General features: G+C 39.2%; 1 protein-coding gene across 2 annotated transcripts in view; it reads left to right on the forward strand.

Moving 5' to 3' along the window:
• necab2 (N-terminal EF-hand calcium binding protein 2) overlaps positions 1 to 17786 on the forward strand; it is a 149198-nt gene that overhangs the window by 83651 nt on the left and 47761 nt on the right. For both annotated transcript variants that reach the window (XM_026172965.2, XM_080303435.1), the window contains exon 8: positions 17492 to 17571. In XM_026172965.2, coding sequence (XP_026028750.1) covers positions 17492 to 17571 — 80 coding nt within the window. The remainder of the gene's footprint in view (positions 1 to 17491; positions 17572 to 17786) is intronic.

The following is a 17786-nucleotide window of genomic DNA, read 5'->3' on the forward strand; positions in this document are numbered from 1 at the left end:
GTTTAATAGTGATTTATTATTCCTTTGCACATCCTCACCATCCCTTTTGTCGAGTTGTCCTCCATCACTTCATTGATATCTTTTTTGATTTTCTTTTCAAACCTTTTTAACCATTTCTTGCCAGTGCGGTAGTTGCCCAGAGTTGTTTTGTTGTCAGAGCAGCTTCGTTCATTCGTTCACTCCCAGACTTTTCATTTGTGATTCTCAGTGACCTAAATTTTCAGAATTCATGATGGAAATTATTACAGTGTCCCAAACTGCCCGTGCAAGGTTATAATCTAATGACACCAGTCTGTATGTATCTGACCTTAATTATCTGTCACTAGCAATGTGAGCAGCTGCCACAAAAAGTTAGGTTTTGTATCGCCAGGGAAGTGTGCAAATATTAGACTTCTTCACCTCCCTCTGTGTGAAATCGCGGTGAACCTTTAATGCAAGTGCACACTTGAGAGGTTGCAGCTGTTTCTATTTCGGTATATTGCAGTTTATGCCAGATGGTTTCCAAGCTTAGCTTCACATGTTACAGAGCCAAATGTGCAGAGGTTAAATGTCCCTTGTCTGATGATTGGTCGTTCCAGCACCATCGCTGCATTGTCACAATCAAAGCTCTTCTGACTTCCTCCATAAAGCGAGAAACAGACTATCATCCTACACGTGTTCCTTACCCCCCACGCTTTGGCAGAATGCAACAACAGAGTGTTCTCATTGTCAGGCTTCATCTTTTCTGATGGGAAAGTACTGGCAAAATGACATTGTCTGTTTAGACTCCGTACATGGATGTGCCTCATTTTTCCTCACAAATAGATATGTGATGCCAGCCTCCACATGTTACAAATGACTCGTCCTTTGCCTTGCAGTATATTTCCGAATCATACAAAGTGCCTGCCTAGCTTCTTCATCTTCTACAAATGTGATTTCAGTGCATGGATGGGTGCCATTCATGGTTTCTTTAGTTTCATGTCACTGGAGGACGATGATTTCCTGCATGGCTTGTGAGCAGAGAGGCTCTTTGTCTGATTGTACAAGGTCATCATTTGCCAAGTTCTCTATTCACTCTGATAGTCCTGAAGAACATCCACCACCTTCCATTTGTCTTCTGCTCAATTCTGACAGCTACAACCAAGAGTCATGTCCTCTAGTAGCATCTTTAACAGGTATCCAATACCAGTCCCATTGACTCTAGGCTCCCAATTTGAATTTTGCATTCATCATATACTGTAACTGCCTCAGTGCACCAACACTGGATGAGTGAGATTCACTAGCTTTGACACATGCGCATTTCCAATGAGAACCTTCTTTCTAAATCTACTTTGGAGTATCTGAACTGCAGAATCGTAATCATTGTCTGTTTGAGTGAGCCCTGCCGCTATTTTTCCAGATGTATTCGGGTAATTTTCTTGATACTGCAAAGGGAATTACTGCTATCTCACAGTGGCTCCAAAACAAGAAGAGACCCTACGCTTGAAACGAGACATTTTCTCTTGTCAATGTAAACCAGAAATACACATATTTCACAGGCTTAACTAGTTTCTTGTGTTTAGAAAGTAATATCTTTACATTGCTAGATAACTTATAAGAGCATTATGGGTAGTGAAGTCCTTGTAATCTAACGTAAGGCAATTATTAGTGCACTAATTCACAAATAAACTGTACATTGTCTTTCATTTACTTTTTTCACAGCTCTTTTAATTGGATTATTAACCTGTTAATGATTCTTGTGAAAGAAAATACAGATTATATAAACATATATATTTGATTAAAGTAGTCATAACAGTGTCATCACAAATATTCACAGGGAAGAGTGAAAAAACTGATAAGTGGAGGCTCAGGTGAGAGGAAACCCTCAAAGGAGGGAGACAACCATATTATACACGAGCTCAAGCTGACTCAAAGGCGGGGATCTGACAGATGACAAGATAAAAGTCAGTAATCTCTGTTTTAATGTACAGAGCAGGAATGCGGCCCATGAAGCAAACATTGCATCAAGTGACAGGCGAAAGAAAGACATGAAATCCAAACAATGCCTAATACTATCAAAAAACTGTCAGGAGGGCATGCACAAGAAATACCCCAAAGCAAAATAAAACTCTAGAATATGAAAGATTAAAGACAGTTTGGTAAATATGAAAAGCCACAGGGGAGGTGTATGTGAAGATGAAAGGATATTTCAGAAAAGGCAGGAGCATTAACAAAGAGGACGTGAAGCTGAAAAGGGTACAAGATGACCTGGGTTTACAAAATAAAAAATAATTCAGTGTATGGGTTATTTGATATATTTAGAAATTATCAGTGTTAGTCGAAGTTCAACACTGTTACCTCAAGGTCTTTATGTCATTTTAATGACATACAGTAAAATTACAGTACCCTGTACAGTTGTTTACAGATGTTCGTCCTCTTTAAGAAGCTGTTGCAGTGAGAGTGTTGTCTCAGCTCAAATGTTTTGTTGATTTATTGACTTGAAAATTTGAATTAGTTTCTAATATCTTCAATTTGGTTAAATCTGACAGACAATTGTGAAGATGTCAAAGCCATTACTGATTTATTTTGTTATCAGTGTAAGAGAGAATGATCTGCTGGGGTTTAACTAAATGTTGCGTGGCGATCACATAATATTAGTCTGTGACGGGGGACTCTGCTGTTAGGAGTAGCTTGACTTGTCTCCTTAACTGGTCACACAGTATGAAAAATGTTCACTGTCACAGCATGTGGCTGATGTCATAAACAGTGCTCCAGTTTTGTGTGGCATGGCCCATTTTGGCTCAGACTTGAACATAAAACAAAAATTAAGCCTATATGAGTTTGTTGCCATGACAGGCTTTTGAGATTTAGTACCCCCTCTGCTGCAGTTAGGTGAGAAGAGTGCTGCTAATGGCTACCTTGGTGTCAGTAAATCTGTGTGTTTCAATGGGATGCCACAGACATACATACAGATATGGAGAGCTGCAGTCAGACTATGAGACAGAGCGCTGATTTGTGTTGACACAGCTTTGTCATTCTGCCAAAGTTTGTTTACCTTGTGGCTCAAGAAATTCTTCCTCATGCATGATACACACAGTGTTACAGCTACTTTTTGCATTAGTCAGGGTAACGTGTTGGTACTCCCGGCCCACAGAAATGTTAATAGACGTGTTGCACTGTAGCAGTGGATATCAACTACTGTTGTTGTTTGGAGTCTCAGATTGTACAGTAGGTAATGTTAAAGCATCGTTGATAGTGATTTTTTTTTTTCCTGCTCATACTTCATGGTATACATTTTAAACTGATGCCCTTTTCATCATATTGTAGCATTAAATAAAAAACGTGATACCATTTTCAACATTTTCAAGCTCTAAGCTAGTTGAAAGCTAGTTGTTAGTGTATTAGATGTGTTATTATGTGGATGCCCAAGGACTGTAAATGTAACTTTACTAGTAGCTAAATCATCTGCAATATATCTATTTTTCTTTGTGTGAGAAAAAGTGTGTCTGTTAAGCTAAAAGGTTCAACTAAAATGAAATGTGAAATCGCCTGGAGGTTTTTTCTCCTTTGCTCAGGAGTTTCTTAAATATCCCTGCAATCACGCCATCGCTGTTAAGCTTCAAGCTGGTAAACTGTTGATTAAGATTCTGTGCAGGACAAAAAGGGGTTATTTTTATTGAGTTGTATAAATTCTTCTTAAGAACTCACTCTTGAATATTTGGTCATTAACCCTGATGCAAGTGCAGATATTTTTGTACACACTATGGGGAAGAGATGACACAGATCATTGACAGTGACATATTCAGTGTGCTGCTGGATGCTGGATAATAAAGCAGCATCTGGTGGATGTTGCATATGATGTGTATGTATAATACAGTGATTCAGTCAAGGAAAACAAACTTTATCCAAAAAATCGAAAACTTACAAAACAAGCTGTAAATTAAAAAGATTGCAGCCACTTTAACACTAAATGGAAGGTAAGCACAGGCACTTACTACTCATTAATGTGACTCTGTACCTTTGTGTAAAAGAGAAAACTTACTAATGTCATTAGTAACAACTTGTGATTAAAAACCGTCTTTGGTAAATCGGTGGAGCATCTTAGTTCATGAAGAGAGTCTGCACCAAAAGCAAAAATCTGCTGAATTTCATCTCAGCTTTGTTTCTTTTTTGCTTGCTCACAGTGAACGTTTAAAGCCCATCAAAGTGCATATTATATATTTTTTCTTTTTCTTTTTTTGCTCATTTGATAGAAGAAAAAAAACATTTAGTAATCTCTGAAGAGTTTTATCCAAAAAGTTTTTGTCTTTAAGGATTAGCTTTTGTATCATTCTTTGTACACGATACACTTCTTCAGTGAGGATACAGTCCACTTTACTGGCACTGTTTAGTGTTATTATTCTTAGTTATGTAAACTGCATTCAACACAACTTTTTTTTTGCATCTATCTGCAAAAAAAAGTGTAATTATTGTTGCTTCAGCTTTTCTGTTTCTCTTGTTTTTACCAAGGTAACCAAGTGCATAAAAAGTAGTTGGATAGTTTTACACGGATGACAGTAAAAAGAAATTTAAAAAAAAGTTTTTCAGTTCAAGTTCTTCATAGAAGAAAAATCAATTTGAGACTTTCACAAAGGTGACAGCACGAACTGTCTGTTTTTCAGTTCTTCCACTTTGTGAATCCAAGCAGCTGTCATCTGTCGGAGTGTGTCCTGGGATATGTTGGGAACAGAAAAGGCCACTGAACAGCATGATGCAGTCACAGGCCTGGAAATATTTGTGCTGAAAATTTAACAGAAAAATGAAGTTTTCTGTGCTAGATCATACTGACTTGGTGCAAACTGGTCACGTTCTGGGCATCATCTGCGGAGCTCTTGCTCTTGCTCCCCAAAACAGCACCTAGCAAACAGTCAGACACATGGTGGGCGACGAGCTCAACGTCAAACTAAATGATAGCTCATTTTCTTGGTGGTGTAAAAAGGCACATTAAACTTGTGCTCATGTTCAACTATGAGCATCATCAGTTTGTATTTCAGCAGCTCCATTAACAGCTATTCAATAGCAGAATGGCTGGTTACAAGTGTTTGTTACACAGTCCTATATTTTCAGGAGCCTAAATGTCACTTCATGGGTTTCCATGGGACTGTGCGTTTCCACCTCCTGATGCTTGGTCAGACATCGCCTGAAGGGTCTGGCAGTAAAGGTCGTACCTGCATCTGTCTTCAGATGTTGTTTTGGGTCTTTCTGCCCACTTTTTACTTTTATCTTCTTTAGGTGAAGTACATCCACAATGGAGTTGAAAGCAGGAGACTGATTTGGTTGTTTCAGAATATTCCACTTCCTGACCTTGAAAAAGTCCCTGTTCATTTTCACAGTATGTTTTGGCTTAGTTTCCACCTATAGTCTGAGGCACTTTTCACTCAGTTTTGCATGCGTGGCTGAATTTGAGCTATTTCCATCTTCTGTCACATCATCAATAATCACTGACACAGCACCACTGCATGCCGTGCATAACAGTGCCCCCAGTGTTCACAGGTGAAGTTGTATGGATCAGATTGTGACCTTTCTCCAAACTCTGTCTCTGTGTAATTCTGTTGCAGGTTAGTTTTATCTGTCCAAACGACACTGTTTGCCTTTTTTGAGATATTTTTATGGCATTCTCTAATCTTTTGCTTTTCTCTTTTTTTTTGTAGTGAAATGTGTTGAACCCTTCTATATTTTTCTGAAAGTCTGTTCTTACTTTATCTCTGATGGATTTGTTTGTCACTGGTCAGGCTAAAAACTGAGTGTTTCACCCAAATTGAAAGTGCTTTGATCAAATGTTGTCATGCAAGTGACTATGGCTACGTCCACACGTACACAGGTATTTTTGAAAACGCTGCTTTTTCTGCCTTTCATCCACATGTAAACGCCATTTTGGGTTACTGAAGGGTTACTTAGATTTTTAAAAACTCCTGCCAGGGTGGAGATTTTCAAAAACTCAGTGTTCGCTTTTACGTGTGGATGAGGAAAACGGACATTTAGTCATGCAACGTCAAAGGTGTGAGTCTTTTTTGACGTCACACTGTGCACCACGTTGTTTATATGAGATAAATTTCTACAATGGTGGATTTAGACAAAATACTGTTGCTATTAATCTTACTATCTGCAGTTTTTACATGCTTACATATACACACGCAGTTATTTTCCCTCCATTTAGAAAGACAGAGGCATCAGAGTGAACTTCGGACGTGGCTTCTACATTCAGCACAGACGCTTTCACAACTCAAATCCCGACGCCAACGTCATCGTCGGTTTTGAAAAATTTTTTTTTTCTAAAATTACATTTATGTATGCCGTATTCATTTTGTCCATTGCTAAGTTATGAGTCTACACCAGCCATATATTTTACAGCGCTGTGACTTATAATTATGAATCACTCAGACTAATTTAAAATTTTCAGTTTCTTTCCTTATTGAATAAACTCTGGCCAAGAGAGCTAATGAGACAAATCCAAAATGTTGCCTTTAATTATTAACATTTGAAATGATGAAGGCACTTGAAAAGCAATACAAACTTGACTTGCCTTCAAGAAAAACACAAAACGTTTTCAGATGTACAGTCGAATGGGAGGCAGGCCCCTCTGTTATGAAACCAGCTCCCAGTTTGGATTTGGGAGACAGACACCCTCTCTGCTTTAAATTAGGCTTAAAACTTGCCTTAGCTCTGAGTCAAGTGACCTTGAATCCTTCCTTAGTTACACTGGAATAGCTAGCTTTGGGAGTTTTTCTTCTTTCACTCGCTATGTGTTTAAACACCACTCTGCATTTAGTCATTAGTTATTATTAATCTCTGGCTCTCTTCAATAGCGTGTCTCTTCCTCCCATCGTCCCTATTTAGTTATGGCAGATACCTCTCCGCGAGCTTGGTTCTGCTGGGGTTTCTTCCTGTTAAAAGGGAGTTTTTCCTTTCCACTGTCACCAGAGTTCTTGCTCATCATCTGATTGCGGGAGCTCTCTATTATTGTAGGGTCTTTACCCTGCAGTGTAAAGCTCCTTGAGGCGACTGTTGTTGTGATTTGTTGCTATATAAATAAAAATGAATTGACTTGAATCGAGGTCTACACATAAAGTGTATAATTATTAGAGATGGACCGATCCGATATTACGTATCGGTATCGGTCCGATACTGACCTAAATTACTGGATCGGATATCGGAGAAAAATAAAAAATGTAATCCGATCCATTAAATATCACGAAAGCACCTCACAAAACTTGCAACACGCCGTAACTCGCCTCAGAACGTTAGCACGTCGGAGCAGTATGCATCACGTGATAGAGCGGCTGTGGCATGCGGGACCTGTCGGTGGTCTGGAGCTTCGCTAGCAACCCGGCATTTCATCTCCGACAAAGTTATCCCCGAGAGAAGTAAAGCAAGTGTGTAAGTCCATCTCTGTAAAGCATTCCTGCGTTAAGCTTAACAAGCGACTGCCTCTTCTTGCTGCTACTTGAATCATGAAACTGCTTAATGATCAGCTGATCGGCTTTTCTGTTGCGAGTCCGTCTCTCTTGTTTGTTTTTGGCCCACTTTGCACCAGAAAGAGGAAACCAGCGGCTGAACAACAGCAGCACGTTTAAGCTTGATAAGCTGTTGTTAGAATTTATTTAATATTACTTTCTACTCGAGGATCTTTTTCTACGTAGCTGACGGCTGGTAACTGTGCAGGGGCGGATCTAGCAAAGTTTAGCCAGGGGGGCCGATAGGGCATTAACAGGGAAAAGGGGGCACAAAGACATACTTTTCTTTCTTATTCTCATTTAAAATGTCTAGCTTTTAATAAATAATTATCTGACACCCAAAGTTTTAATTTGATGTAAAAGGAATAGAAGTCAATTACTGTATATAGTGACTATTAAGTCTAATATATATACCCTAGTAAGCTATAGTACTTTTTCCTTTGGGAAGGTACCATCTGTGCAGTCTGCAATTTTGTTGAAGAAAGATGTTGAATCTATTTAATATTTCTTGAAAAATAATTGATTTCTGTGCATTTTTTTTCACACTGCATCAAATTAAGGTTGATTACGTCGATTAAGCATCATGAGGTGGAGCGTGAGGGGTGGTTCCCTATTTTTTATTTATTTATTTTTGTTGTTGCTGGGAGTTGGAACCCTATTAGTTAGGTTGCTTAATATTTACGCTAAGTACTCTTTAAAATACCAGAATAGGGAGGATGGTGTAGGTTTAAGTTTATTACATTGATCAGTATTGCTGAACTATGAAATATTTTTTTTTGCATACAGGTATAACAGAATAGCTTTAGTGTAGTTGTTGTTTTAAACTTGAGTATGAACTTATACAAAATGCAGCAAGATATTTAAAAAAAAAACAGTTTTGTTGATTAAAAAACACTATATCGGATTCATATCGGTATCGGCAGATATCCAAATTTATGATATCGGTATCGGTATCAGACATAAAAAAAGTGGTATCGTGCCATCTCTAATGATTATATTGTAACTCGAATATGTTTTCGGAAACTAAAATTTTGTCAGTGTTCAAGTGCATGTGAACATGCTTGTACATCAGTATACCCTGTCCCCTTTTAATATTTACTTGTTGGATAGATCCTGACTCCTAAACCAAGGCAAAGGTATAAAGTCAACCTTTCATACTCCTTTTCAGTCTTTCATCTACCTCATCACGCCATCGCTTTTCCTATTTTCTCACTTTTCTCCCCCACATCCACCTTTTCTTCTGTGCTGTGGGCTGCAAAGCAGCACTGACAGCTTAGGTCCTTGATGTCAGCAGTGCTTTGTCTTCAGTCAGGACAAGGCGATTGATTAATGACTCCCAACTCCTTTCTCCTCCACCTGTATATGGGTGCCAGAGTGGCCATAATTCCTTCTTCTCCTTCTCCTTCTTCCCTGACATTCAGTGCGTTAAAATCGGCAGCTTGTAAATATAAACAGCCGGTACCATTTGTTAACAGACCTGAAAGTTGTATTGTCGTTACTTCACTGTATTAATGATCTCCCTCTCTCCTGTATCCATACGTAGGGTGTTTATTATCAAGTGTTGGGGGAAAAAAACCTTTGAACAGTAAATAAAATTAGAGAAATTATGTTCTCAGTGGTTTTCCCATAGTCATACAAAGTTGTTTTGTGGCTCTTTTTATTGCCGTAATAGCACTTCTATAATGACACAATCCCACAGAACTGGTCTGAGAGTCATTGCTAAATGAGAGGCAGGCAGGGGAAGCAGAAAGGAAATAAAAAGCAGTGAGTGGGAGATTAGTGGAACAAAAAATAAAGACTGAGAAAAGGAGTAAGACGGAGAGGAGAATGAGGAGCTAAATATATCCTCCAACTTAAAGTTAAGCAGCTCATGCTATGTTGTAGCTGCTGCAGTGCTTCAGTGCATTTTCTGCTCTAAGTGCACCGCCACTTTAGTGAAGAGAGTTAATTGCAAATGAACTGCAGTTTATTGTTCAGTGCTTTTTCAGGCACACTCAGAATCAAGTGTGTCTTTGTGTGTCTGCATCACATACGGCTATTCACTGTAAGAGCGTGTCTTAGCTTGAGGAAAACATAGATTCTGCCCTTGCACAGAGATTTTGCTGCAAGTCTTAAGTGACCCTTCATCATGCCCTGCAGCTCTTACAGGGAGTTTAGATTCCAGCGAGATTTTGCATTTGAGCTTTCCCTATCAGGAAAATCAGTTTATACGTTTGGATGATGTTTCTGCAGTGTGAACTTTCCCACAACAAAAAAAGGGACCAGTTTAACTTTATAAATCATTTAAGACTCTGTAAAGACAAAATTACTGTAAATTCTCAATAATACTGCAATATTTTTGCTCAACCACACAGAGAGATTAGTGAATGGTGGACGGTGGTTGCAGTATTTCCATGTAGCCAAAGTAGTATAGTTGCGTTTACTGATAATGTAGTTTCAGGTAAGCTACTGTATCTTTTTTCTCTTTGTCTATATAAAAAATGATACCACAATTTTTCATAACTACGTGTGTTTTTGCTAATCTAAATGGACTTGGCTGTTTCATTTTATGCTGGGTTTTTTTTTCTATCAGATATGCAGCTGCACTCCCTTTATTTGTGCATATCCAGCTGCTCTAAACATTATGTAACTGTGATTGGTGGATGTTTTGCATTCTGCTATGATAGATGTCTTTAGAAATATGAAACACACTAGCTGGCAATTTATGCCTGTAAAATATAGTGTGAACATGAATTTTCACACTGATTGCATCTGATGCCATAATTTCCTTAGTTTTTTACTGTCACAGTAATTGTAGTAGAAGTATTACGCACTGTTGACTATTATGGTACGATAAGCATTAAATATCGATTGTTCCAAACCACTGGGAAGATGGAATTCATACTTGAAAATATGTCCAGCACTGATAACGATGGAAACGGTCTTTGAGTGGATGGAAGATGGCGAGTGAGCCAGTGTGAGGAGGGCAGAAGAAGAGCCCTCAGTTCTTTTTTTATGTAGATATACTAAATGTTGGCACACTGGACACATTTGGACAAAGTTTGCCTTTATTCAGTCCAGTTTTCTCATTTTCTGTGTGGCATTCCTAACAGCTCACCCTATGAAGGAGTAGGTATTATGTAATTTTAATAAAATACTATTTAATATGACAAAGCTGACCCACATATGGAAACTGATTACTTTGACCCCACTGTGTTTACAGCCTGTCTTTGTGTTGCTCTTTCATATTTTTTGTTGCTTTTAAGTAAACTTGAATCTCTCATTTGTTTTAGGCAAAGCAGTGCATTCAGAATTCATCTGTGACTATGGAACTACACAAGCTTACACAGTCAACATGCAACAACATGAGTTGTTGAGTTTACCTGTGTTCCTTATAGAACACAATAGGAACTTGTGAAAGATGAAAGATGAGTATAGGGTGCTTTCTATGGCTTCTTGTAAAGAAAAGAAGTCACAAGAAATAGATATAGACTTTATTAATCCCACACTGGGGAAATGCAGGTGCTACAGTAGCACCAGGGTCAGGAAGAAAAAGTGAATTAGAGTGCTCATGGTTTCCACAGTCTCATGCAGGGGAGGGCGGGTGTTGCCCATCATGGACATTCGCTTGGCTAACATCCTCTTCTCACCCACCCCCTCTATGAGGCCTAGAGCACTGACCAGGACAGAACTGGCCCTCTTAACCAGTCTATTAAGCTGTTACCTGTCCCTCTTCATGCTGTCACCTCCCCGGTAGGCAAATGCATAAAAGATTGCAGAAGCCATCACCATGTTATAAAAGGCCCTCACTAATGTCCTGCACACCACTAAAGAGCCTCCATCAGCCAGCCCAGGAGATGGTGCTGACTTTGGCTCTTTTCTGTACAGAGCTTGAGTTTTATCTGACCAGCTGAACACTCAGGAGTTTGTACATGTCCATGACCACGATGTCTAAACCATGGATGTTCACAGGTGGATTTCTTTAGAATGATGCACACACACACACACACACACACACACACACACACACACATACATATATATAAAATAAACTTTTTATATAATACAAAGTGTTAAAAACATTTTAAGTTCATCTACTCAGACATAATGGCAATTTTCTGTGATTCATATGCACTCTCTCTTCACACTCGCTGTGGCACAGAATAGAAAGTTAAATTGGGCGAATGTGGACTAACTCAAATCCGGTTTAATTGAGTAGAAAGTCAATAGAGACCCCCCACCTCACCCCACCCTGTTCCAAAATTTGAAGGTTGTAATTCCTCACACACATCTATAATTGAGCTGGCCACTTATTTTCTAAGTCCATCAAAATGACCACTGGGCTTTTATCTCCAACTGTCTCCATGGCTACAGACTATGGTTTAGTTGGTGTGTGTGTGTGTGTGTGTGTGTGTGTGTGTGTGTGTGTGTGTGTGTGTGTGTGTGTGTGTGTGTGTGTGTGTGTGTGTTTAGGGTGGAGGGAGGTAGCTCCTAATTGACTGGCTGTTAAATCTTTTAATGAAGAGTGGACAGCTCGCTCTCCAATTAGCAGTGAGGGGGCCATCAGGGGATGAAAGAGGCCAGCAGTGAGGGGGAGGAGTAGGAGGAATCAGGGAAGGAAGAAGATAGTGGTTAAGAGTAGGAATGAACTGAGGGAGGTGGTGTATTTGGCAAAAGTGGGTTAAATGAGAAGGAAACAATTTTTTCCCCCAGCATTCGTTCTCTGATTTCAGATCATATGAATACACATAAATAAGCAGTCATCCTCAATGGAGATACTGAGAAAAAAAAGGAATAGTCCAGTTGCTCTCTGCACATTTAACTATAAAAGATCTTATGTTAACCATTTTAACCTTACAACACTGCAAACATAAGCAATGGCTCTGGGATACATAATTGCCATAAACACATAAGCACATCACAGCGAAGAGGAAAAGCTCAACACTGTGACTATCATGCACGCTCCACTGGGTCAGAAGTGATAGGACATGCTGGGTTGTTTTATAGCACAGAGGAAGAAATTACATGCTGGAACTCAAACAGAGATAGGGACATAAAAATTCATGCATGTAAAAGACACAATGCAAATAATGTGGAAAACAACAAATATACAGTAAGGTGCATAAGTATTTGGACACGCATACAACTTTTGTGCAGACTTTCAGCTTTTATTCAAGAGGTTTAACAAAATTATGGCATGAAGAGTTAAAGAATGACAGGAAGAATTTTTTTTCAAATTCTTATAAAACTTAATAAAGTAATAGTAAAATCTTCTGATCTGACACCCAGATTAACAGGTCTTTACTGTTTCATATAAAGATGGATGCATTGAAGTATGGCATCACCCAGTGGGTTGCTTTGGAACCCTTTAATAAAATATAATATTTTGTATTCATATTTGATTTGGTAAATGACTTAAGTTTTGTGCATTAATTGAAACTAATGCACAAAGGGTTAGGTATGGTGTCATTAAAAAATACTGCAGTCACTGATAATGAGCAAGTATCAAAACAAATGATGGATATGCTCTTCTACCCCAGTGTCGGGCTTTCTTGCTGAGGAGTGAATATTTCGCACACAAAGAGAAATATTATCTTAAAGCCAAAGCTAATTTGGTGGCACCTTGTGTGGCTGGGCATCTTAAAGTCACACTGGAATAAGAGCCAATTAAACAGAGCCCCTCAAAGGAGCCAGCTTCCCATTTCTTTACTGTCTTTGAACAGGCCAAGTTCCTTCCGATAAACAGATATAATTGCCTATTTATCAGCCTTTTTGAAACTCTCAGATTATATGAAATATTCATTCACAGTGATAGTGAAAAGTGAGAGATGTGAAAGGAAGAGCACACGGTGTAGCATAGGGTGGTATGATTCTGTGTACTGTACAGTACTTGCTCTGTGAAGCTGGGCTTTTTTTCTTTTTTGTACTTACTACTGTTTGACATACGCACAGTGTCATGAAAAAGTTTTTGCCCCCTTCCTGATTCCTTAGTTTTTTACATATTTGGTAGATTCAAATGTTTAAGATCATTAAACAAATTTTAACATTGGACAAAGATAATCCGAGTAAATATGAAATGCTGTTTTTAAATGAGGGGGAAAGCAATTCAAACCTGCTTGGATCTGTGTGAAAAAAGTAATTGTTTAATTATACATTAACTTTGATGAATCAAGTTTTCTGGAAAGCTGAGTCCAGTTATTATTATTAGCCACTCCCAGGTCTGATTGCTGCCAGACTGATTGAGTCAAAAATCACTTAAAGCCAAATGAGCTCAAAAAACAACACTGTCATGGTTTGCTGTGTTGCAGGCAGGATGTAGGACCCAAATGCAGGACTCGTACACGGGAAGTAAACTCAAAACGGCAGCTTTATTGCTGGAAAAAACTCTTACACTAATACAGAAAACAAAACCAAAAACAAGAAACTAGAAACATGAAACTCAAACCAAAAACCTAAGAAACTAAGAAAATGGGGAACTAAACTGTGAACAGAGAACTAGGAAATACCGGGATCATGAAGGAAACACACACAGAGAGGGTGCATGACACAACAACAGACAGAAGAAAACACAGGCCTCCCTTGTATACAAGGGAGTAACAAGAGAATGGGAAACAGGAGAGAAACACAGCTGGGACTAATCAAACATAATGAGACAAAGAGGAAGCAAAACTGAATACACTGAACACGGGAAAAGGAACTATCAAAATAAAACAGGAAACATGAGACCGTCACAAAGACACAGACTTGACACTGTGACATGGAGACATGACTGACTAGGGGAACAGAGAGACCATGAACCATTGAGACAAGAGTAACTAAATGTAGAACACAGGGAAGGCACCGTGACAGAAATCTAAAGACTAGAAACGAAGCGTATAACACGTGGAGACGACTAGGGGGAACACGATAACACTAAATCAAAGAATATTAATCCAGGACCTGAAACACAAATACTGGGTTGCAGACCCAGTATTTGGGTCTGCACTTGATCTGACAATCTAAAGAAACAGATGAGAAGTCATTGATAGCTATCAGTCTGGAAATAGTTACAGAGCAATTTCTAAGGCTTTTTCATTTTCTAGTAACTGAGAAAACTTGGAATAATGGTGAAGACTCCCATCTCTGCAGGACCTGTACACCTCCAGGACACTGGGGCGTGCAGCTCGGATCACAGCTGACCCTTCTCACCCTGGACACAGTCTGTTTGACCTGCTCCCCTCAGGCAGGAGGCTCCGGTCCATTCGTACCAGAACCTCTCACCATAAGAACAGTTTCTTCCCCTCTGCTGTTGGACACATGAACAATAACCGTATGACTGTTCCCACCACTAACACATGACCCTACGCTGTGTTCACTGCATCATTCCATGTTTGGCACTGATCACCACCTGCACTCATGTATATATCTTTCTACGTAGCACTTTAATTCTTATTCTTATTTTTATTTTTTCATGTCTATTTAAGCGTAATTTATGACAGTATGTTTGCACTGAAGCACCGCAGCAATTTCCTAATGTTGTAAACCTGCTCAACATTTGGCAATAAAACCCTTTCTGATTCTGATTCTGAACCTTCCCACGAGTGGCCGGCCGACCAAAATTACTTCAACAGTGTATCAACAGGTCATCCAGAAGGACACAGAAGAACCCAGAACAGAATTCCAAGGAGAAACTCACCATTGACCGAAAGAACACAAAGGCTCGTTGCCAAAAAAAATCTCGATGATCTTCAAGTAAAATAGTTTTTGCTCAAGCACTAGTGATGTGCAATACCACTGATTTTCTTTCCGATCCGATACCAAGTAATATTCAGGGTGGTATCAACGATACTGATCCGATACCGATACTTTGTACAAGACCTTATTTTGTTTATTGTATCTCAAATTATAGCATCATAATGATTACAGGACATCAGATTACTTGTTCTTATCACTTAATAATGCAGAGTTCATCACATAGAAATAAAAAAAACTGAAGTTGTGTGCTATTTGAGCATGTTGCCTGGCTGCAGCACTAAAGGACTCCGTGAGAGACGTCTGTCTCGCACTAGCAGCACCTGTCCCTGTCCTCCTCTTCAGTTCGTCTCAACATACGCTCGTCATATTCTGTGATATGATTTACTCTGAGGTGTTTGACAAGGTTAGTGATGTTGCCACAACCATACATGCCAACCCTCCCGATTTTTCCCGAATTTCTCCCGAAAATCTCCCGGAGCCACCAGTCTCCTGAATTTCTCCCGATTTTCCACCCAGACAATAAAATTGAAAAACCATTTCGCAGAATTCATAGCGCGGCCCAGCCAATTCCAGTTTCCAACAATGGTGGCAGCTACTTAGTTTTAATATTGCTCTTATTTCTCCTTCTGGGTTGCAAAAAAACTTTTAATATATTTTCAGGTAAGAATGTAGCTGTATAAACTTCAAATATCTGAGCCGACTGACACATCGTCTTCAAACCCCTGCGGTCTTTCACTATTCGGGTTAAACATGATATATAAGTCACTTTGATAACTTAAAAATGTTATTGTTTGGCTTTTTCAGTGTTTTATTTGTTCGTAAGTAAATCGGTTTGGCTGAGATTAAAGTTATTCGATTAGATTAAATTAAAGGTAACTTTATTAATCCCTCCGGAGGGTTACTCCGGGGTTTTCACACAGCTGAATAAACGTCAAACAGAAAATGATTAAACAGAAGAGTTTTACATCAGTGCCCGGTTATATTTTAGATAGCAAGGAGCAGACAGCAGAGTTTCACTCCACCGAGGGAACTCGTGACGTACTACCCGGCTTTCTTTAGACCGCGAAGGCCGGGTCCTCAGGTGGAACCAGCCTCTGAATTTGGACACCCCTGCTGTTTCCGGGCCGGCCAATAATAACGGTGACATTTAACGTATTTTATCCAATAAAAAAACCCTGTAAAATGTATTCCCCCCCCCAACAGCCCTAGTATGGCCACAACACCTCACTCTTGGAGCACTTTTTTGCCACACGTATCGCAAACCACGTCTCAGCTGTTTGTGTAGGTAAAATCAGACCGCACATGACTCCGATTACGCTCAGCCATTGTTGTGAGTGCGCACGCCAAGGGGCTACGAGACATTTATACAGCCGTATTTCGCACATGACTATGAAAGGCGGAAGAGGAAATAGTTCCTTTGAATGTAGACAATCCGAATGTTATAGTTTCTTTCCACTGTGTTCCTGTTAATAACAAACTACAAATTTACTCTAAATTACTAAAATATCGATATTTTTATGTGAGAATCGATTCTAGAACATCAATGATTGGTATCGGAGGAATCGATATTTCAGGATCGATCCGCACATCACTATCAAGCACACTTGAGTTATGCAGAAGGTCAGTGATGAGAAACAAACAAGCAAGTCACGTCTGAACAGCTAAAAAATAATAATAATTTAAGATTTTGAAGTGGCCTAATCAACATCCAGACTCAGATCACATTAGGATGCTATGGCATGACCTTAAAAAGGGTTGTTCGTGCTCAGAAACCCTCAAATGTTGCTGAATTAAAACAATTACCCCAGAGCAATGTGAAAGATTCATTACCAGTTATCTTGATTGCAGTTCCTGTTGCCAATAGTTGCACAACCAGTTATTAGCTTAGGGGGCAATTGCTTTTTTCACACAGAGCCACATAGGTTTGGATAGCTGTTTTATGTCCAATATTAAAATTTCTTTAATGATCTGAAATAATTGTGAAAAATATCAGCAAAGGCCCCGAGACTTTTTCTGTACAAGAAGATCAGAAATCACAGTACGATATATCCCTGACACCTCCTCTGCTCTAAAACACTATTACATTACTGAGCATACTGTAAATGAGTTCACACCATATGTAACTGATATGGTGTGATACTGTAGCTATAAAAGAAATAGGCCGACAGTGCACTGATTTCATTACGCATAAGATGCATTTGAATGAATGTTACTAGATGCACCATATCTGATCGCAAACCGCAAAGAAAATGATGCAAATATTTTTGATATATTATTACTTAATTCAGTGTCTTTAGATTCTGAATCTGTACGTCTGTGTGCTGCAGGTGCAGTGGAGGTGAGGAAAGAAGGTCTGGAGGCGCAGATCAACCGTCTAGCTGAACTCATCGGACGACTGGAGAATAAGGTGAGGAACACAGACACACCCACATTAATATGTTTTAATAACTAAGAAAGAAATCCCCAATGATGTGAGTGCAAGCAGCTGAAGTGACTTTTCTCTAATGGGTGGCTTGGCTCAGCCTCAGAGATAAGGTGAGGAGTTTGGACATTCAGAGGGAGCTCAGAGTAGAGCTACTGCTTTAATCGGATAGAGTAGGCATCTGATCAGGATTCCTCCTG

This window comes from Astatotilapia calliptera, chromosome 7 (genome assembly GCF_964374335.1).
Source record: "Astatotilapia calliptera chromosome 7, fAstCal68.1, whole genome shotgun sequence".
In the NCBI taxonomy this organism is placed as follows: Eukaryota; Metazoa; Chordata; class Actinopteri; order Cichliformes; family Cichlidae; genus Astatotilapia; species Astatotilapia calliptera.